Here is a 21,612-nt window from a genome sequence, read left to right as displayed (position 1 = left end):
AGGAAAAATAATGAGTTTTAAACAGCTATTAAAGTTCACACAGCAGTTCTTTGGATGAATACACAAACTAACCTGAAACGTTTTCTAATCACAATTTGTGCTAAAATAATTTTAGAAAAAAAGTCAAAGAACAGTTCTGGGCCCTAGTGGAAGTCAGTGGAAGAATCCGCGAGTTTCTCTGTGAGTTTCCCATTACGTCGTAGCTACTCGGTGCTTGTTGGAAGTTTAGGGGTTTTTTCACTGTAAAAAGAAGTTTTCTTCCCACGCACAGCGGACACTAATGTTTTTGTCACTTTTTATGGAATCAAACTCAAAGTAAGGTCAGTACTTCCACGCTGTAAACGCTGCACGCTCACACTCTCTCTGCACTCGATATATTATCCATTGTTGATCTGCACACAGCTGTTGTCACCAACCTCGCACTCGCTTACGTCACTGTCGTGAGACATTCTCGCAACAAATAACGGTTTTAGTAACGCAGTAACGCAGCGTTCCTACGGGAAAGTAACGGTAATCTAATTACCGTTTTTGCAATAGTAATCCCTTACTTTACTCGTTACTTGAAAAAAGTAATCAGATTACAGTAACGCGTTACTGCCCATCTCTGCTTATTACCCACCAGTCTACCGTTGTTTACAGCGCTGTCTTTTTCTTTTTTCACTTAAATGACCTCGGACAAGAAAGCCTAATTTCTGCTGTTCAATACTGAAGAAATTTAAACTTCTTAAAATTGTGCAAAATTGCAGATTATTGCAGAATATTTTTAAGGTTATCTGCTATAAAAAGCCAGACCAGGAAAATCTCCTTCATGTTTTTCTGTTTTATTCTCAGTTACTTTCACACAAAGGCATCTGCTGTGATGTTCACAATTCTGATGAAGTCAGTGCTGATAAATGATCAGAATTATAATATTTCTGACTGTCTGAGGCTAAGTTGAATCAAATCAGGACTTTGAGAACCGGAATCGAATGGATTATAGAAATCAGTGATGATACTCAGCCCTAGTGAGCAGCCTAGGCCTGAGAGAGTGGATGTAGCTGTGGGTAATGAGAAAAGATGAAAAGAACGATTGATAACTTTTTCATTAAGGCCTGATCTGTCTGAAATTCATAGCCAGCTCTGACACGGTGCCATCAGTCTTTGAATGCTGAAAAAGCACAGTGTATCCAGGAAACACATTATATGCTGCGATAAATGCACTGCCCAAGTGTCCCCTCTCCCCACTGCCTTTCAGCAGCAGACAGCAGCAAACAGGTCGTCAGAGGAGCCGAGATGATGATTAAGTTAAGACAAAAGGACCATCAGGGGGTCCTTTTGTCCCTCTTTCGGGGGGGATACCCCCACTGGGTTTAAATCGGTGTGAAACATTTAATGACCACTAACCCACTGTGACTGTGACTTTCCACAGTAATGAGTAACACAGTCAAACATACCAGTAAGCTTCCTGCCTAAATGTGTTACAGGCTGTAAACAAAAGAGACTCAGCACACAAACACATTTTACATACTTCATGTTCCCCCATCACAAACAAAAGCAACACAATTCTGTGGGCTACATATTGAACACAGAAACAAAGCATTGATCGACTACAATTTATATCTGGATCAATCCACCCGCCTCTAAATCAGACCCGACCAACACAGACTGAAAGTTCATCACTTCCCATCATCAGTCACGGCTCGCCATCCCGACACCTTTTAAGGAAAAAGATGAAGCAGGAAAAGAAACAGAAACAGTTTCAGGAGCATCATGTAGAGACGTGCAGGATAAAAATACAAACTGAGAGTCGCAGCACTGTGCAGGACCAAAGTCTGACGCTGCAGGACAAATGGACATATATTTAAATCCACAATGAATATCTGAACACCTTCAGCTAACCTGTCAGTCCAACAGTGACCCAGAGCAGACATCCACATAAACAAAAGCAGGAAACACCAGAAGAAGGTGAAAGTTTTAGATGATCCATCTGAAACCTGTGGGGTGACCTGATGAGGTAAATGGTAAATGGCCTGCATTTGTATAGCGCTTGTCTAGTCCATAGGACCCCGAAGCGCTTCACACTACATTCAGTCATTCAGACACACATTCACACACTGGCGATAGCAGCTACATTGTAGCCACAGCTGCCCTGGGGCGCACTGACAGAGGCGAGGGCGCTCATAGAGCTGCAATGTTCCTGCAAACAACATGGGCAAAAATCTGAAGGTGCTTCTACAGAGTTTGAGAAACACCTTTAGGGGTCTTCACCTGAATGCAACCAGGTTATTGTAGGTTTTTATTTTATCCCCGTTAATATTCCAGCCCAGTTCAGGGCGATGGTGGCGTTAAAGGTGGAAAGGTTGAGGATTAAGGTGAGTTTCCAGACATTTCTGCTGATTCAGTGATCCTGTCTCTGACTGTGACTATGATGAAGCACAGGTGAGGCCACATGCTGCTGTTTTGTAGGTTTCTCTTCAGATCTGTGACGCTGTCAGCATGATTTATGATGGACTAGTGACACTTTAAAGTGTGATCTCACCCCAACCGGTCGTGGCCGCCCCTCCCTGAGCCTGGTTCTGCTGGAGGTTTCTTCCTGTTAAAATGGAGCTTTTTGTTCCCACTGTCACCAAAGTGCTGCTCACAGGGGGTCATATGATTGTTGGGTTTTTCTCTGTATGTATTACTGTAGGAGCTACCTTACAATATAAAGCACCTTGAGGCGACTGTTGTTGTGATTTGGTCCTGTGTCAATAGAGTTGAATAATGTCTCTGTTTGGCAGAACAGGATCTGTACCACACACCAGGAGGAGGTCACTTGTTATGATTAAGATGCAGGATTACATGGAAAAAAGATCATTTAATAATGAACTTGTGATGTTGGTGTAACAGAGGGATTCTTCACTTGATGCCTGATTTTGTGCAGGTGCGTTCTGACTGAGCTCAGTCAGACGAGTAGTGAAAGCGAGGAGCAGAGGGAAGTGTTGAGTGTGTAACAGGGAAGTGATGAAGCTGAAAGCATCTCTGCTGCTCAGGCTTCAGACTCTCAGTCACTCAGACATGAAGACTGCGTCCGTCTGTCTGCTCCGGGGTGAGTGAACATCCTTACAGCTTCATCCAACACGCGCTCAGACAGCACGTCTGCATGAGTGCATCAGGGACGCTTCCACTGATGTATCACCTGAGTATCTGCAGGCACATGAGCTCAGTACCTGTTCTGCTCAGAGTTCTGGTTTTCCTTCAGTCGAGGAACATAAAAATCCTAAAACAGCATCATTTCTGAACTGAGCTTTTATTGACCTCTGACCCTCAGTGACCTCTGCCCTCCTGTTGCAGGTGTGTGTGTGCTGCTGCTGTCTGCACCGACTGTTTCTGCAGGTGAGTCTTTTCTAAGTTTATATTTATGATTTCAGGAGACAGTCTGCACTCATTCCCAGTATTCAGATCTCTGTGACAGAACAGAGTGCGTTTCATATAAACTGAGCCAATACTAAATGTTTGTCTAACAGCAGTAATCCCACTCAGTTACATGTAATACAGAGCAGTTACATGTAATACAGAGCAGTTACATGTAATACAGAGCAGTTACATGTTTCCAACATGACTCATTTTTACGGAGTTATTCATTCTTTTGGAAGTGCCCTTCTAGTTCTTCATATAAGTTATAAATCTTTTTAAATATGGCCTTTTTCATTGGTTGTGAATGGCCTTATGCACAATGTTCTCCACCAGCTGTACTTTTTCCATTAATACATTTTTACTCCTTAAAGTCTTTAAAATAAACTGTTCGCCGGTCTTAATCTTAAGGAAAGCCCTTTGAAGAGGTCCCTCATTGACCCTGTAGTCACAGACTTACAGTAAGTTGTAGATTTTGTGGATAATTTACCAGAGTAAATATCCGTCTGTCATCACCCTTGTTTCCACGTATCAGGATGGTTCACAGATGCATTAAAGAACAACACATCCACCCTTATTCACAATATAATCTGATATTTTTGGTAATAAGCGTTAAGCATAAAACATCCTGGCTTTTACTTTTTGTATTATGACGTACGTATAATAAATGGTTTGTAGGAAAAAGTCCAAATTTATAAATATCAACAGTGTTAAGACAGAGATGATTAAAATAAGCAAACATTTTGTTAATAAGTTTACGCAGGCACGGTCAGTCATTCCATGTCACATAACACGGACCTTATATAAGGATTTTTAACTTCATATATCAAATACTTTTCAAGATACTTAATAAAAATATCACATTGCAAAAGACACATAGTGACTGAATCGTACTGTACATTAAACATAAAATTCTCAGACACAAAAATAAAGAAACTTTCCTGCATGAATTAGTGCGACTGCAGTGATGCAGATGCTGACAGATGCCGGTCCGTCATGATGAAGAGAGAGCCGCTGATTTATCAGTCGATCTGCATCCCTACCCTCACCCATTCTCACAAACTCTGACTTTGACCGAAAGAATAAGATTGTGGATGCAAACGATGGAAATGAGTTTTCTCCAAGGTGTGGCTGTCAGAGAACAATTTCCTGCAGACTGATTCTTTGCTGATTTAGAATACATTTGCACAATAATTGCAAAAGAAAAAATTAAGTTATTTTATTTACATTTAGCTTTGACTCAAACTCAGAATACGAATATCTGACGATGTGTCAGAGGCATGTGTGGTCCTTTAAAATCTGCCTGTGCCTCAAAACTACGTACTGATTGTACTGATTTTTAATGGTCTTTAAAAGTTCTTAAACAAATCTCTTCCACTCTTATGCTGATGACACATACACATTTTTGACAGTTATAATTGATGATTTACAGATTTATAGTCTTTAATACTAACTGTCGAAACATTAATGGCCACAGAGGTTATTTTTATTGACACACTTTAGTTCCATCTCTGGTTAACTGAGCCATACTGTATGTGTGTTGGTACATTTGTCACTATATTTTGAACTAAATGAGGTAAAAACCGTGCTGCACCAGTTGCAGGCATGACAGAGTGGCTTGGCCAACCCCCATTAAAAGGGAGTTGGAGTATTCGAAGCGTGAGGTGACAAAGCATGGATCACAGTTTCCAAGTTCATGCCTGGACAGAAAGGGCTTTGGCTTCGATCTGACGTGATAGAATGAAGATTTCACCACCCCATTTATGTGGCCATCAAAACTAAGTGCAGTGTCTATTTTTACCCCAAGATTAGTAACAGAGCTCTTCAAGCGAGGGCTCAGAGCAGCAAAGTGAACATTTGGGATACCAGAAGAACGATTGGGACTGAATAAAATTGCTTCCACTGTTTGTTCATAAAAATGTAAAACATTTTGAGCCATCCATGATTTAACTAAGACAAGCAGGAGTCCAATCGATGAGCTATCAGAGTGATTGAAAGGTAGATCAAGCTGGCAATCATCAGCATATAGATGAAATGAAATTTCATGTTTTCAGAAAATCACACCAAGTGGAAGGAGATACAATGAAAACAGTAGTAAAGTGTTCCTGGGTGAGATGTGGACATGCCAGGAACACCCAGGAGATGCTCTGGAGGCATCCTGGTCAGATTCCCAAACCAATGAACAGAATCTGTGACAAAGGGCAGCCCTGGCAGAGTCCAAGACCCACTGGGGACGAGTTCCACTTATTGCCAGCTATGAGGACCAAGGTCTTGTAACGGTTTTATGAGGATCTAATGATCCATAGCAATGGGCTCGACTAGTGGACGGACTCTCCTTTCCAGCACCCTGCCTTATACAGCACTAACTAATACACACACTAACTAATACACACTCTAAGCAGAATGGTATTCTGACAGTTGGCATGGTGGTGGAGGTTTGGCATCATCACCAAACACCACGAAGGTCAAGAGTTTGAGTCTTGTTAGATTAACTGACAGAGGTGGTCCACCTCTCCCTGAAATTCAGGGTAAACGTTTTGTAGGTCTCCCAGGTTTCAAGGATGTTCCTTAGAGGGCAAGCCAAATTTCTGGATGAGAACTTTGAAATAAGTGGCAGTCTTCTTCATGTGTCGTCTTCTTCGTCTTCTATTGGCTGCTGCTTTAGCTGGTTCCACAGGAGGTCATCTGCCTCCATCTCATCCTATCCCAGCATCCTCCTCGGTCACACCAACCCTCTGAACATCCTCCTTCAAGACATCCATGAACCTACTCTTTGGGTTTCTTCTTTTTCCCCTGGCATCTCCATAGTTACCATCCCCCACCTATCAGTTGTAGTCAGTCATGACAAGTAAAGAGTTAATTGGTCTGCATCCTGTCAAATTCAAATTACCATGGCAACCATGCCCATGTGAGCTGGCTCCACATTTGGATTCTGGTTTTGATGCAGGTCGGTGTGAAGTTTGATGATCATCGTGACGCTGGTCCTCTCCTCTTTGGTGGTGATTATCTGTCTGTCTGTGTGTCCTCCAGTGTCTCTGTCTGTCAGTCCAAACCTTCAGCAGGTCTTCAGTGGATCTTCAGTGTCTCTGAGTTGTGTTGATGATGGACAGACAGCTGATGGATGGACAGTGAAGATGACCAGCGGAGGACCCACTGAGGACTGTGGAGCAGCTGAGATGAGTGGAAGTTTGTGCGTTTTGGATCGTAACTCGTCCTACGGTGGAACCTTCTGGTGTGAAAGCTCATCTGGACAGCAGAGCGATGAAGTGTCCATCAGTGTTTCAGGTACAGTGAGATGTTCCAGCTGTGTCTCTGTCTCTGTGTGTCTCCAATCTGATGGTGGAAGTCTGTCTCTGTTTACCTGCTATTCAGAAAAAGGTGTGATCCTGGAGATCCCTGCACTTCCTGTGAGACCAGGAAGTGATGTTACTCTGCAATGCAAGAAGAAGAGTGGTGAAACAGTTCCATCTTTTTTCTTCATGAATGGACGTCTCCTTGGGTCTAAAGCAGAACACGTTATCCCTAATGTCAGGCACTCTGATGAAGGTCTCTACTGGTGCGCTTCTAACACATTTGGATCATCTCCTCAGAGCTTTCTGAGGGTCCGAGGTCAGAACACTGACATAACTCCGTGTTTAAAGACCTGACCTGACCTGCTGAGCTGACTCATGAACCTGTTTCATCATGTCTCCTGCAGGGTCTCCTATAAATACTCTCAGAAAGTCCGTCCCTCCACCTCCAGTTTCTGAGGCCAGTTCTTCTCTGTCCACTCTTCCTCCTCTCACCAACTCTTCCTCCCCTTCTTCGCCCTCTGTGTCTTGGATCAGAGTCATCTGCCACCTGTTGGCCTTTTGCGTGTATTGCATCTGCACCATCCTGCTCCTGTCCATCTGCTGCAGCAGGAGCTCAGGTACAAACTCAGGCAGATACTCACAGAAACACTTTGATCACGTCAGCACTGTCCTGATTTCTCCACTCTGTCCACAGGTAACAAACATGATGTCTCCATGGAGACGCCATTGGATGTTGACGAGCATGATGACACCACTGAGCATTATGTTTGAGCAGATGGATCCTCTGATAGAATTAAATGTTTCTAAAGCTGAAAACTCTGAAGTCCTCACTCTGAGTTTCTCAATCAGAACCTGATCTGTTCACTGATCAATCAATAACCCTCAAACTACTGATGAATTACTGAATTATTGGATGAAAGCTTTGTTTGACATTGTTAGCATCTTCAAACATTGAAATCTCTGTGCACCTCTCTCAAGTTATTTACTGCATTTCATTTATTTACCACTGATTCCCAACCTTTGGGAGCCACGGCACATATTTCACATTAGTAAGTAAGTAAGTAAACTTTATTTATTAAGCACTTTTCGCAGACAGGCAATCACAAAGCGCTGTACACAAATATTAAAATATTAAAATAAACAATAAAATCAGTAGACATTATATACAATGTAAAAGATCAAATGTAAATAATGTAAAAAAAAAATAAAATAAAATATGTAGATCAACAAAAGGCTTGTTTGAACAGAAGAGTTTTTAACTGTTTTTTAAAAGAGAAAAATCACACCACCAAACAAAAATATCACAGAAAGTATATTGATAGTTTTTCCCTGCACACCTGGCTCGGTTTGTCCCCAGTGTACCTGTTTTACTTTCTTCTGACCACTACTCCTGCTAGGACCTTCATCTGCATCTGAGTTTTCTCCAGGACCAGGTCCGATTGTTTTACTGCCAGTTGGCAACTCATTTAAATAGAGCTGGTAGTTGTACTGCCCTCTAGTGGAAGAGAATGTAATTGTTCCACCCATTACTCGATTACTTCGAGGACTAATCAGGTGAAACCAGATAATCGTCCACGGCACACCTGATCATTTCTCAGGGCACACCTATGTGCTGCGCCACAGTGGTTGGGAAACACTGGGATAAATGGTATCAAACACTGGGAGCGTTCGCTGGTGTTTTACAGAATGATGGTGAAAGAAATGGTTGATGCACTTTGAGTTCTTCAGCTTTGTTAAGGTTTTATTTTAATCAGCAGGAGAAAAAAAGCCATGTAGTTTTAGGAGATTATCATATTTATTACCAATCCCAGGTTTCTGCCACGGCTAACTAAATACAGTCAATCCAGCAGTGTGCACGACCTCTTTAAAAAAATGATATTTCAATGCTCAGATCCATGAATTTTCAGTGCCATGGATAAAATGATAAAATTAAACCAGATTGTATTCCATTAAGATTCCAAATTACAGTTTTTTACTTTCATCCCTGAAGAGGAACTTTGTGTTTTTGAGTTTTTTTGAGATGTCCAGTGTGTCGGCTCAAATTTGGATTTATAAAAAACAAATTCAGATTCCAAAAGGTAAAAAAGGAAGAGAACTCAGCAAAAACGAGGGTTAGATGGCAGGAGGTTTAATAAGTGTGTTGATCAGTGTTTGTGGAAGCTCCGACAGAGTTAGTTCAGTTCTGAAACTTTACTGTGGCCTCACAGCTCTTCTTCTACTGTGTCATTGAAGAACCTTCAAACTCTCTGAGCTGGTTTTCCTCCTCAGTCCTGTTTGATGACAGAAAGCGGTCAGAAAGCACCAAACTGTGTCCTAATCTCACTTCATTATTTATCAACTTGTTTCTTTACTAACCAACAAATTATTTGAACATGTCAGCAAATAGCAGATTGTAGAAAAGCAAAATAATAACTTTAACTCCAAGTGTCTCATATTTGATGCGTGAGTTTTTCACACTTCTACATCGTCATTTTACATTTTACACAATAACCTGCTGGATGCAGCAAATGTGATACAAATTAAAACTCACATATGTTACATTTTTAAGTTCTGTTTTTTATGTTTCGTCAGAAGGTTCAATAAACATTCAATAAATTTTTTTAAATTTTCTGGTGATTATTTCATAGTTAATGGTTTAAACGGCACAGGAGCTAAACAAAAGTCATCAAAGGTCAGCATGTAATGACATGAGTCAACATCACACTGCTCTGTGACGTCTGTGACATCACTTCCTCTTTTGTAAAGTTTTTTTTTTTTCATTTAAATGTTCCATTCAGAGTTTAATCATTCACTTTATTTGGACACTGTTGATTTGTTTCACACAGTCTGCTCTGTGTGGTGACTTCAGCCTTCTGTGAGTGTTTATTAATACACTCACAGTGCACATGTCAGTCAGGCATCTGTTTGTCTTCCCAATAAACACGTTAGAACGAGACCAAACCAACAAAACCTCTGCTTCAAACACTAAATCCATCCATTCTCCTCTGCTTATCTCTGTCGGGTCACTCGAGCCCTCCTTTATCCCTCGTTTCAAACAGCTTCTGGATGTTACCTGGTAACTGTCTTCTATGTCTTTTAATATTATCATCTAATAAATCCTTAAATTTCATTGCATTTAATTGAATAAATGATGAATTTGTTGACTTTAGGATTAGGGTTCAACTTTATTGTCATTACAAATGTATAAACAGAGACTGAAATATAGTTTGCATCTAATCAGATGTGCAAGAACAGTAAGTGCAATAAGAGCAGATTATATGCAGATAAGGATAGTGTGAAAGGTGGGGACAGTTATGAACAGAGTATGTACAAATAAGCTAAGTGTACAGATGTTTATATTGCTATACAAAAAGCAAATATACAGATGTAGTACGGACAATGTACAGATATACAAGTCAAGTGGCTTTATCGTCATTTCAACCATGTGCAGTGGTACAGTACAGAGTAAAATGAGACAGCTTTCCTCCGAGACCCTGGTGCTACACATGACATATAACAGACAAACACACGACTACGTAAAGTGCAATGTGCAAAAAATTGCAAATAAACAAGACAACACAGTGCAATGGAAATGTGCAAAATGCTAAGTATTTTGCAAAAGTAACTTGGTGTGTGTGTGTGTGTGTGTGTGTGTGTGTGTGTGTCAGTCCAGTCTCTGCGTGTCTGATGACACGACTATGTCAGTGTCCTAAAACTACAGCAACTTTATCATGTTTTTTCAAGTTTTTCAACGTAAAATGATCCAGCTGATGTTTGTCTCGGGTCACAAATATTGCTGTGAAACTTCATTTATTATATTTTTTGGTGACTATTTAATGAGTGATTTCCTAATATTAAACATTTTTTCCTAAGTGAAGAGAGAGGTGAATAGCATGTGTTACAATCAAAGCAGTTTACTAACAGTCACCAGTTCACGTTCCATGGGATCCAGAAGCTGCTGTAAATGTTCCTGCCTACAATAAAGTTGTGTCATCAGCAAAGAAGATACACCTCAGAGACATGAGACTGAACATTAACCTGTAATAAATAAACAAACATGGTCCAAGCACCGAACTGTCTTTGGATGAGAGTGCAGAAACATGAGTGAGACTCCTTTATAATCTGGTTATTTCTGCTTTAACAGCAACGATAAAAGGAGGAATCATCAGGACGCTGCAGCTGCTTCACTCCAAAAACTCTAAAACGACCTGTAATGATACCGGCAGGAAACAGTCACAAAGAAACTCAACAGAGTGGAACTGATCTCAGCAGCTGGACGTCTATTTTAGCTCTTCTGGAAACAGCTCAGTCAAACCTGAAGTGACAAACTGGGACTTCTGCTTCTCATGCACAAACTCCATCCTGCCCGTGAGCTGCCTGTGAGGCCATGAACCTGCTGCTGTGATCTCACACACACACACACACACACACACACACACACACACACACACACACACACACACACACACACACACACACACACACAATATCATTTTATTCTGTCTTTGTTTAGATTTTTTACAATTTTTGCACATTGCACTTTATGTCGTCCTGTGTTGATTGTCTGTTATATGTAGGGATGGGTACCGGTATCCGGTGCCGTAAACGGTAGTAACCAGACCGAAAAGCAGCGCACATTTCGGTGCTTTTTTTCCTGAGCTGTCATACACTTTAGATTCTAGCCAATCATTTTACATTTCGAGGATAGTAGGCGGGGCCAGGTACGTACGTTCTTTTAGAGCAGAGCTACAGATTAAAAATGCCCAAGGCGAAGCGGTCAAAGTCTGGCTGTACTTCACAGCAAAAGATGCAAACTCAGCAGCAACAAGTGCTTTAAGCTGATACTGTGATACTGTCAAAGGAGGTAACACCTCAAATCTGATGAAACACCTGGCGACGCATAGCGGTTTTTTTAAAAGCCCAGAAATGCGCCGTATTTGATAGCTTGCTGCGAGACCTCACACCGAGCACATCTACTGCGGGTGTGGTGCCTGTTATCGGACCCGGAGTTAGCAACATCCCCCAAAAACCCGAAGAGGAGAGTCCTGGCCCCTAGCCCTGCCAGTGTAGCAGAAATGATGAGGATGATGATGCAGCAGCAGCCGTTCTTCTCTGCGTGAGTAGCTTAATGTTGTTCGTGTGTAATTTACGTTGAGTAGGCTAACCACGTGATTACATTAATGCATGTAAGGTGAAGTAGCAAACACAGTCGTAGCTACATGCGGCTGTCTTCTTGTTTGATGGCAGATACTCCCTTCACCCTGGCCAAAAAGGCTAAAATGACCAAAGGAAAAGTGGAAACCAGCTGAACATGAGAGGTTTTTGGACAAAGTTTGTGTTTTTTCCATTGATTAAGCACTGCTTCCAGCCAAGAGTGATACCATATATGCCCCATAGCTGCAGAAAAGGCTAACATTGTTATCTTTTTACAAAAAAACAGCTGAACATGAGAGGTTTTTGGATAAAGTTTGTGTTCTCCATTCTTTAAGCACCGGTTTGAGCTCCGTTTAAGCAGGAACATTGTGTACTGTACCTGGACATGGTTGTGTAACACAGTAACAGGAAAAAACAATATTAATTATTATTAATTAAAGAATATATTAATGGGCCAATAGGTTCGACTATAGAAGCACAGGGATGTGTTTTAATGAGACACAGAGACAGGAATGTAACTCAAAAGAACAAACCGGCTTTAGTGAAATAAAGCATGAGTTTGACAACCACAGGTTAAAGGCGATTTACAATTGTAGAAAAGAACAACAAATGAAAGCAAAGTAAAACACATAAAAATAGTAACTTTTGATCTCAATGTTGGGACACCCTAGTAACCTGACTCCTTAACTGTTATAGAAAGCAGATTACACAAATTCAGTGTTCATTCAGATGAAAATCTCACACACCTTTCACATGTGGAGAATGTTCTACACAACAGCTTATCATTTAAAGTCCCAAATAAAACATGTCCAAGGGGTAAAGTCCAAAAACTCCCAGGGTGTGAAAGAAAATAGGGGTGAGAGAATGTCAGTCAGTGGTGTTATAACCAGCTGTGTGTGAAAGTGTGAGTGATACAGTCCTACCACAACGCAAAGTGCAGCAGATCATCAAGAAAGAAGCGAATCCCAGTCTTTCAAAGTCCAGGTGGGAAGGCTCGCACCTCAGGAACAATCCAGTGTACAATAAACCAGACCTGTCAACAGAAGGGGTCAGCAACTCAAATATTAATTATGCTGTTCTAGCTGTAATTCACAACTTAGAAGTTTGATGACGTCATATTTGACCTAAATGACAAAAAATAACATCTCTCTCATACAAACTATGCATTAATGCAACGTATTGTAAAACACTTTTCCAAAAAATATATGAAAACATTAAACCTTACAATCCAACTAAGTTATTGCAAATGCGACAATTATAAATCAAAACAATTTAGATAAATTCAGTTACTCAACAATAAAGTGGAAAACAAACTAAAACTAACTGTATGTGTAGTATGTGCTCACTGATCTCAGCGCATCGTGGCCGAACACAGTGGTATGGTGTCTCTCAGTCAGAATCATGGGGTTAGAACGATGCCACCTTAAAATGAAACTGAGAAAAAAATATTGTAACTGAAATAAATGTATTCTTGTATTGAAAGTTTAAAAAAAAATGATAGTGAAAAAACAATTAATTGAAACTACATTTTTTGTATCGCTTACAATTTGTTTTTCAGTTTCAATCTGCTGGCACTGTCCGGGGGCGCGCTTGAGCTACATCTGGTGAAGTTGTGCCATAAACATCCTGTTTATGGCACATTAGTATATGTGAGGGGCAAACTCCTCAAGATGGGTGGTGACCATGGTAGCCATTTAGAAGTCGGCCATCTTGGATACAACTTTTGTTTTTTCAATAGGAAGAGGGTCATGTGACACATCAAACTTATTGGTAATGTCACAAGAAAAGCAATGGTGTGCTTGGTTTCAATGTAGCTTTATTCTTTCATGAGTTATTTACAAGTTTCTCTTTGTTCACAGCCATTGACATGTCGAAGAGGTTAACGTTTCTCGCGGTTAGTATCATGGTTGCTAGGCAACCTGAACAGCACGCCTCTCACTTCCGCACTTCTTGTACTTATAGTACGCACCGTACGTAGTGCGCGTAGTGCGCGTAGTGCGCGTACTTCAAGCATGCGACCCTGAATTGGGACACAGCCCTGGAATCGATTAGTCACTTCCGGAGTACTTCCGGTGTACTTCCGGTAAGGTCAAAAGGTCAAGGCTAGGGTCATCAATCAAACTCGCATTCTTGAGTGACACAAGCAGGGGTGGATATGGCTCTGTGGAAAAAATTAAATAATTATAACTTAAGCTGTCAACTGACCATAGTTGGTTTTAGTACATAAATATTGGGCTGACTGTGTTTCTGCCCATATGGAAAAGAAATAGGAAAAACTTATAAAAGACCTGCATAAGATGTGGCCTGCTTCATATAGTGAATCATATCAGGCTTACGTGATTTACTCATGAAAGTGGCCACTTTCTCATTACTTTCACATAAGTATCCAAAACATACATGTTTCATTTATATGATTTTTCTAGGCATCTTATATCTGTTTTCACTCTTGTGTGCTGTTCATACAAGTTTTTTTTCTTTAGCATTCTGCAGTGTATAGGCAGCGTGAGCTAGTGCATGAGGTTGAGAAATACTTTATTATACGTTTTTAAAAGTTTTAAATTGTGTAACAAAAAAATATACAAATACCAATTTAATAATTGTTTAAGTATTATTAAACAGCACAAGACACAATAGTAGGAATATGCTTGTTTGATATTTAGCAGAACAGTGTCCAAGATGTTTACTGATATACTTTCTTGCATTTGAAAATCACCGTTGGACTGAGTTTAACTGCATTAGAAGAAATGCTGATAGTTATTTTTTAGCCATAATTATAGTGTTTAAGTGTTCTACTATAAATCTCAAGTTCAAGGATGATAAAACATAAGCAAAATTTAAAATAGTAAGCTAACACAAAATTTATATATATTTTTATTTTGTTAGATTTCAAATCTTTTTCAGTGGATAAACCATTAGTATTGCTCACTCAGGAAAAATGAAGTCATCTGTAGTACTTTGTACTCACAATGATTAAGTCGTCCTAATTTAGTCATCAAGCGTTGTTAGTGTCTCTTTGTTTTCTAGGCAATGCGTTTGCATACGTTTTTTAAGCTCAGAGAACTAGTTAGATTTTACAGTGAGGATGTATGTGATATTTAAGAGCACACTGATAAGCATGAAGCATTTAAATGCACAGACCATTTTGATTCAATGCTTAAGATTTTAATGATGAAGAAGATGAGAAACAACAATTCATTCTGGGAAACAACGTTTTGCTAAACGCATTCTTTCAAGTGCACATGCAGTCTGCTCCTGTTAAAAGAGCAACTCCAGTTTATGTCACTTGTCGCTTCATTCCTTATGCAGCATTACAGTAAAAGAAAAGAAGTAAATCAAATCAGAACCAGATTCTTATTGTGATATATTAGAGGATTTGCTCTGTCGTCAGGTAGGCCACGCCTTCACGAGAGCCCAGGAATCAGCAGATGGCCCTGACACAAATAAATGGGTATTGGCTGTCACATCTCCCATCATTCCAACACTTGCTTCCTGTAAGTACACAAAATCAGCATGAACTGAAATCACAATCACATGGAGAAATGATCACTGATCTAAATATGTTGTTCTGTATAACAACAGCACCTGACACATACATGTTTAGCATTGCATCAAAACACTATGTAAATAATTAATATGATGGAAAAATGTACTGCTGACATTTTTTCACTCATCACTGTTTGTCACATTAAATGCATAAAGATTATTTGGGGGATTCTGGGTATTGTTTCCTTTTTTCTTTAACATTTATAGTGCTCTTACATTGTACTTTTAGGTTTACCTGAAGAATTCACCATTAAGCAATGCTCGTTTCCCCCAACGTTGTTAGGTTCTCCATGACACCACTGCGTAAATGTGAAATAGGTTCCATCAATCCAAAACCAGTAATTCTCCTAGAAAACAGAAAAACGTAGGCAAGAATATGTTCACAAATAAGCTACAGTTCCAAGTTCTAAATGTGCATGTAGATACAATAATATGAAGAAGGAATTTTAAAGTCTTGAATAATCAGATCCCATCTTAAAGACCTCCATATCTACTGCAGGTGGGAACTAATCCCTGAGCCTGGTTCTGCCTCAGGTTTCTTCCTGTTAAAAATTGTTTTTCTTCCCCACTGTCACCACGTGCTTGCTAATGGGGGAGGGTCCTCTGAATAATGATAAGTGATATACCTGTTGACCATCTGAGCCACCAACCCATGTTAGTCCACTTTCACGAGAGGCACTAGATATGACGGCTCGAATGAACTGGTACTCGTCGTTGCTGTTTACAGATGCCAGGTTTGCATTCAAGGACTGGCAGATTCGCTACAATGGAAATCAACAGACTGAGTTTATAGAAATGACAACGTAAACAGAAAGAGTTAAGATTGCACAAAGGATAAATGATAAATTCACATCACTGCTTTTACCTGCGCCTGAGCCCAAGTCATTTGACGGTTATCGTAGAGAAAGCATCGATTCCCATACTGAGTCCAGCCGCTTGGACAAGATGCTGCTCTCTTCTCAACATGATGTTCTCCTGAAGACAATCAAAGAATATTGAGCTACTTTACTGTGTCGGAAAAGTTTTTAAAATAAAAATTCATGAAAAATGTGTTTTTATCTGAGTGTTAAAGATGAACTTTTTTAAGTCCATCACACATGAAAACAAATTTATGAAAGCTGACGTAGGAAAGCTGATGTACTGATGATAAAAATGTGATTAGTTTTGGTTTCAAACCTGAAAAGTCCACTGACCTGCTGAAATTGATGCCTCTGTCCCATTACTGGCCACTTCATCTGGAAGTGCTAGACAACAGCAAATGTTGATTTTCATTATAATTTTCAGTTTAATATATTCATGCATAAGATGTATAGATGATGCTCAGTATACTGGAATACTCACCAGCAGCAGTGCCCAGAGCCACCATTGCACAGAGAAGTGTAGACACAGTCAGCAGCTTCATGGTGATGTTTAGCATCTCTGTACAAATCAGAAAATTCAAAGTAGGTCGTTTATAAAAGAAAAGATAGACAATAATCTGACACTTCCCAGCAAGCATTTGATATAATACCTTATCTTCCCTGTTATCAGTGTCAGCTTGTAACTTCAGCCTTCAAGTGTGCAGGTGCTGAACCGAACACCAGCACTTATATACTGTTTCTGTACCTTCACTCAAAACCAAGAACAAACAGACTAAAATACACTGTTATTTATTTTAGCTCCATGCTTGCTGGCATTTCGCTTTATAACAATGGTTTTTACCTCCACCCAGATAAAATGTCACTGCTGTTTAATTTGTCATATTGACTGATGGTCAACACAGAGATACATAACCTCATCTTTGTGTCACACTGTTGTTTTGCATGGTGAAGGTAGCTGTCTTTTACTCATCATTATCCACACTAGATGAAATAAAACATGCCAACAGTGTGTTCCTTTGTTCTTCCCAGTAATGACTGGGGACACCCCTGAAATTGAGGAGCAACCTGAACAGTGATTTGGTGAACAGCCAATTGGAAAATGAGACAGAAAAGGACAGTTTAGAATGACTTCCATGTAAAATAAAAGTCATTAGATGATCTATTAGTACACCAACTATATACATTTCAAGTGTGCAAAGAAAGAAAAGAAAAGGAAATAAAATGGTCTCTCAAACCTTTTTGTAGAAGAACACAAAACCCAAGTCCTAACTCAAGCATGGAGCTTTAACAGCAGCCCAGAGGACTCGGCTGAAAACTGCTTGGAAACCAAAAACCTCTGTGAAACGGCGACAGAAGCATCTTTGTGCGTCTGCGGTTCATTAAGTACCTCCAGATTATGGCAAATGTCATCTTGATGATTTTCAAACTCAATATTGCCAAATAAAAAACCAAAAGGATATGATTCAGTTGGACAACACACACACTTTCAGATTACCAGTCAGTGACATGCAGTAAACGGTGTGGGCTACAGTGTTGAAGACACAGCCACTGTGCATGATGCAGGCTCTCAGGTGAGCTATTAAAATGTTAGCTTCTTATAGTTAGTAAAGCACAAGCTTTTGAAATAAGTGTTTCCTAGCTTTAGTGGTCTTTTGTGCTACTGAGCCACGTGTTTTCATTTAGTAGTCTTAGGCTACGTTCACACTGCAGGCGAAAGCCCATCAAATCCAACTTTTCTGACGCTATGAGACCCATCTATCCCATCATGGTGTGACGCAGTGAAGCTGTCACTAATGCACTAGTGCAGCCTGCCTCACTTTCCCTGTTGCAGTAATGTTGAACCCAGTCAGCGCACTTTGCTGAGCTGCACCTGTGCAGATGCAGCTGCAGCTGCAGTGTAATGATGCACTCAGGGAAAGACACTGACTGGCCCACACAGTTTATTAGCTGCACTCCTGCAGCAGCGCCCAGCTCGTCTACATGCGGCTCCAACCTTGTGTTTGCTCTCATTTATTTTTCTGGGTTTCTGGCAGCATGTTCATATTTCTAACTTGTGTAATTTTGACAGGATATATTTTTATGGAGAGCAAAATATTTAAAGTTTATTTTTTTAAGTTTATTTAATAATATTCCTGTCTTTTTTTAATTCATATATATGTTTAAAAACATTGTTTTAGTGTTCAATAAATGTTTATCTTGTGTGGCCCGCGACCTAAAGCGTGCCTTGACCTTTGGCCCCCTGTGCGATTGAGTTTGACACCCCTGAGCCAGCACAACTGTTGGAACAATACAAGTAAGAATACAAGGCTTTAACTATGTCCTTATTGCAGCATTAATGAGCACAATAAAGCCAGCCTACTGATAAACATAAAGGCTGTTGAACAGATGACTTGTTTTTTTGTGAGACATAGAAAAGTTCTGGCTTCAGCGAACATGATTCAAGGTGAAAGGAGAAGACGTGGGTCAGGCAGCCAGGAGGAGCGGTGTGCCCCAGAACCACACGAGGAACAGAATCAATCAATCAATCAATCTTTATTTATAAAGCACTTTTCATACAGAGAAAATGTAGCACAAAGTGCTTTACATAGTTAGAGTGGCTCGTGTTCTTGGGTAAGCCACCCCTGCTGATACACGTGTCCTTCAACATGCAAAGTGCTGCTCATTGCTACATATAACAATTCTGGTGTGTTTGGTCCATTTCTTGGTCTTGGCTGCCCAGCTTGGCCTTACCTTGGCCTCAGAAACATTTCACGTCAGAGAGTACACGCCTGTCACATGTACGCCTTTTACTAACACTCAACAAAAGCCTTCAGTAATTCTATATACCTGAAGCTCTCACATGTACACAAGGCTAGTAGGTCATCCTGAGTTCATCAATATATGTTCGTTTCATCTGTCTACAGTCTGTCTGTGTGTGTCTGTGGGAGGTTGTCTGTGTGTGTCTGTGTCTGTGGGAGGTTGTCTGTGTGTCGCACAGAGGCTGAAAGGACTTCATCCCAATAATGTGTTTGTTGACTGTTATTTCTAAAAGCTCTTTGTTTCTCTCACCTCATCCCCACCTGTGAAAAGATGACTGGATTTCCCAGAGTTCGTTCTGTTGGAGGTTTATTTCCTTCTGCTGCTGCTCAGAGATCATCAGAATCTATAAAGGCCTAAACTAACAAGCTTTTCCACTGGGACATTATTTTCAACAGACCTGAACAGAGTATAAGAGGACAAGAGAACATGAGTGTTTGTGTTCTACACATAGAAGTGAAGCTCACACTGCAAACAAAGTTGTATAGAAAGATTTTCCATGTGGAAAATTATTGCTATTATTGCCAAATAGCATCTCTTGTCTGGAGAACAGGACTCACTGAAACATTATCCAGAGCTTTTGCTGACACGACATGTTCCAAGTCAAAGTCAGCTTTGTTGTCAGAAACCATGTGTGCAGATAATACACAGGAACTGGAAACTACAGCCTGAGTGTTGCACTAGAACAACGTAAAAACAACATGAAAGATAAAAAGACTCTGAGTTTGAACGTTTGAAAAGAAATGAACTGTGGATTCATTTTAATTGTGAGACAGCATAGCAACCAAAGATTCTGAAAGAAAAACACATTAGCAGGATTATGAATTGATTTACGTGCCATTGAGTGAAATAATAAACAGCCAATTATTCTGTCTCAACAGAATTTGGCTTTTCATGCTTTCCTCAGCTCCTCCCATCTCTATGTTCAGTCGTACTCACTGCCCATCATCCCAACTCCTGAGGGAAGAAACATAATCCTTGTAATTAGAAGGATGTGATCTCATAGTGTGGCTGTGGTTCAGAAGGGAGCACATCTATCAGTCTGCATGCCAAATATCCTCGGGCAAGATGCTGACCCCAGGTTGTTCTCCACAGCCCACTGCAGTGTGAGTGTGGGATAGAAAGCACTTAAAGCTTAAGAGATAAGATAGAACTTTATTAATCCCTCAGGTGGGTTCCTCTGGGAAATTCAGTTTCCAAAAAAGCACAGCACCGACAGAAGTTACAGAGTTACAGAATATTATATATATATATATAATACACACACACACACACACACACACACACACATATATATAAATACAGAGACAATATAAATAAAATATACGAAGGGGATAAATAGAATAAATAGGAATAAAAATAAAAATACAAGTGAATTGCACATTTCGAGTATTGAGGTCTATTGCACCGTTGACTATTAGGAAAAGTATTACACAGTGAGGTGAAGAGGCACTACAGCTTAGTTGTTCCCCCCTCCTTTGTCCCCCTGTCTCCCCTCCCTCTCCCCTCCAGAGAGGAGTTAAACAGTCTGATGGCGTGTGGGACAAAGGAGTTTTTAAGTCTGTTAGTTCTTGTCTTGGGGAGAAGCAACCTGTCACTGAACAGACTCTTCTGGTTGTTAATGGCCGTGTGCAGAGGATGCCCAGCATTGTTCATAATGTCCATCAGTTTCTTTAATGTCCTTTTCTCTGCCACTGTCACCAGAGTGTCCAGCTTCATGCCGACCACAGAGCTAGCCCTCCTGATCAGTTTCTCCAGCCTGGATGAGTCCTTCTTTGCTGTGCTGCTCCCCCAGCACACCACAGCATAGAAAAGTACTCCAGCAACCACCGACTGGTAAAACATCCTCAGGAGCTTGTGCCATTAATGAGGCGTGTTGTATAAAGTGGTGTGAGTGCTCAGGCAGAGTGTAAACAAGCTGAGTAAGACATACTCCACAAAATGACTACTACATAATTCATTCTAAAGTTCAGAAGCTATATCTGAATTCTGCACTTATATTCTAATCTCTCTGCCTTATTTAAACATCCACGTTTTCAAAAATCTGTGGTAACCTCAATTGTTTTAATAATACATGTTGATTAGCTCTCCATTGTGTAGCCCCTTAAAATACAGCTTATTTCAAACCGTCAATCCTTCCTCTTGGATGCAGGATTATATTCTGTAGGAAAGCTGAACAGATGTGGAAAAAGACCTTATTAACCTTGTTCAACTGACTAAACGCTGCAAGAACATCTTACTTTACTGGCTTGATTAGCAGTGATAAGCACTATACGCACATCTCTGACTGCTTTGTCAAGGAGGGAGTGACAAAGCCGTCCTTCGGTGTAACCCGCCCTCAGAAAAGAATCTCCACAAATATTTGCGTACTCATACTCAAGCTTGATATATTACTCACTGTCTCGTGAAGGTGTCTGATGATCAGTGTGTCAACGTTATAAAATTCTCTCCCAAGTTGTGCATTAAGGTGAGCCTGACTCTGTCTGGCTGGTACTCCTCAGATAATATCTGATGTTTAGATCATTTATGATGTTTGTGCTTAAATGGTTTTATTTCATATAAAAACCTACAGTTACAAGCAAAATAGAGTAGAAAGCATTCTGTTAGTTCAGGCT

The 21,612-nt window shown here is 40.3% G+C and overlaps 1 protein-coding gene across 1 annotated transcript; it reads right to left on the bottom strand.

The window, feature by feature from the left end:
• Nucleotides 1-15,001: 15,001 nt before the first annotated feature.
• LOC308396723 (ladderlectin-like) lies at nt 15,002-16,892 on the bottom strand. The gene is made up of 7 exons (XM_080882253.1): nt 16,852-16,892; nt 16,683-16,760; nt 16,535-16,585; nt 16,207-16,316; nt 15,968-16,102; nt 15,577-15,688; nt 15,002-15,287 (listed from the first exon to the last, which is right to left on the bottom strand). The coding sequence occupies exons 2-7, from the start codon at nt 16,756-16,758 to the stop codon at nt 15,217-15,219; spliced, it is 555 nt and encodes a 184-aa protein (XP_080738379.1). The 5' UTR covers nt 16,759-16,760; nt 16,852-16,892; the 3' UTR covers nt 15,002-15,216.
• Between the last annotated feature and the right edge of the window lie 4,720 nt (nt 16,893-21,612).

The sequence above is a fragment of the Rhamphochromis sp. 'chilingali' genome (assembly GCF_963969265.1).
Source record: "Rhamphochromis sp. 'chilingali' genome assembly, chromosome: 1".
NCBI classification, from domain to species: domain Eukaryota; kingdom Metazoa; phylum Chordata; class Actinopteri; order Cichliformes; family Cichlidae; genus Rhamphochromis; species Rhamphochromis sp. 'chilingali'.
The sequence above is the reverse complement of the archived record's forward strand: the minus strand, read 5'-3'. Positions and strand labels throughout refer to the sequence as shown.

Excerpts from the sequence above, each read along its gene's own strand:
- LOC308396723 (XM_080882253.1), bottom strand. The coding sequence starts at position 16,758 with ATGCTAAACATCACCATGAAGCTGCTGACTGTGTCTACACTTCTCTGT. Across the intron at positions 16,317-16,534 it reads AGAGGCATCAATTTCAGCAG|GAGAACATCATGTTGAGAAG; the intron begins GTCAGTGGACTT and ends GATTGTCTTCAG. Across the intron at positions 16,103-16,206 it reads TGACTTGGGCTCAGGCGCAG|CGAATCTGCCAGTCCTTGAA; the intron begins GTAAAAGCAGTG and ends TTTCCATTGTAG.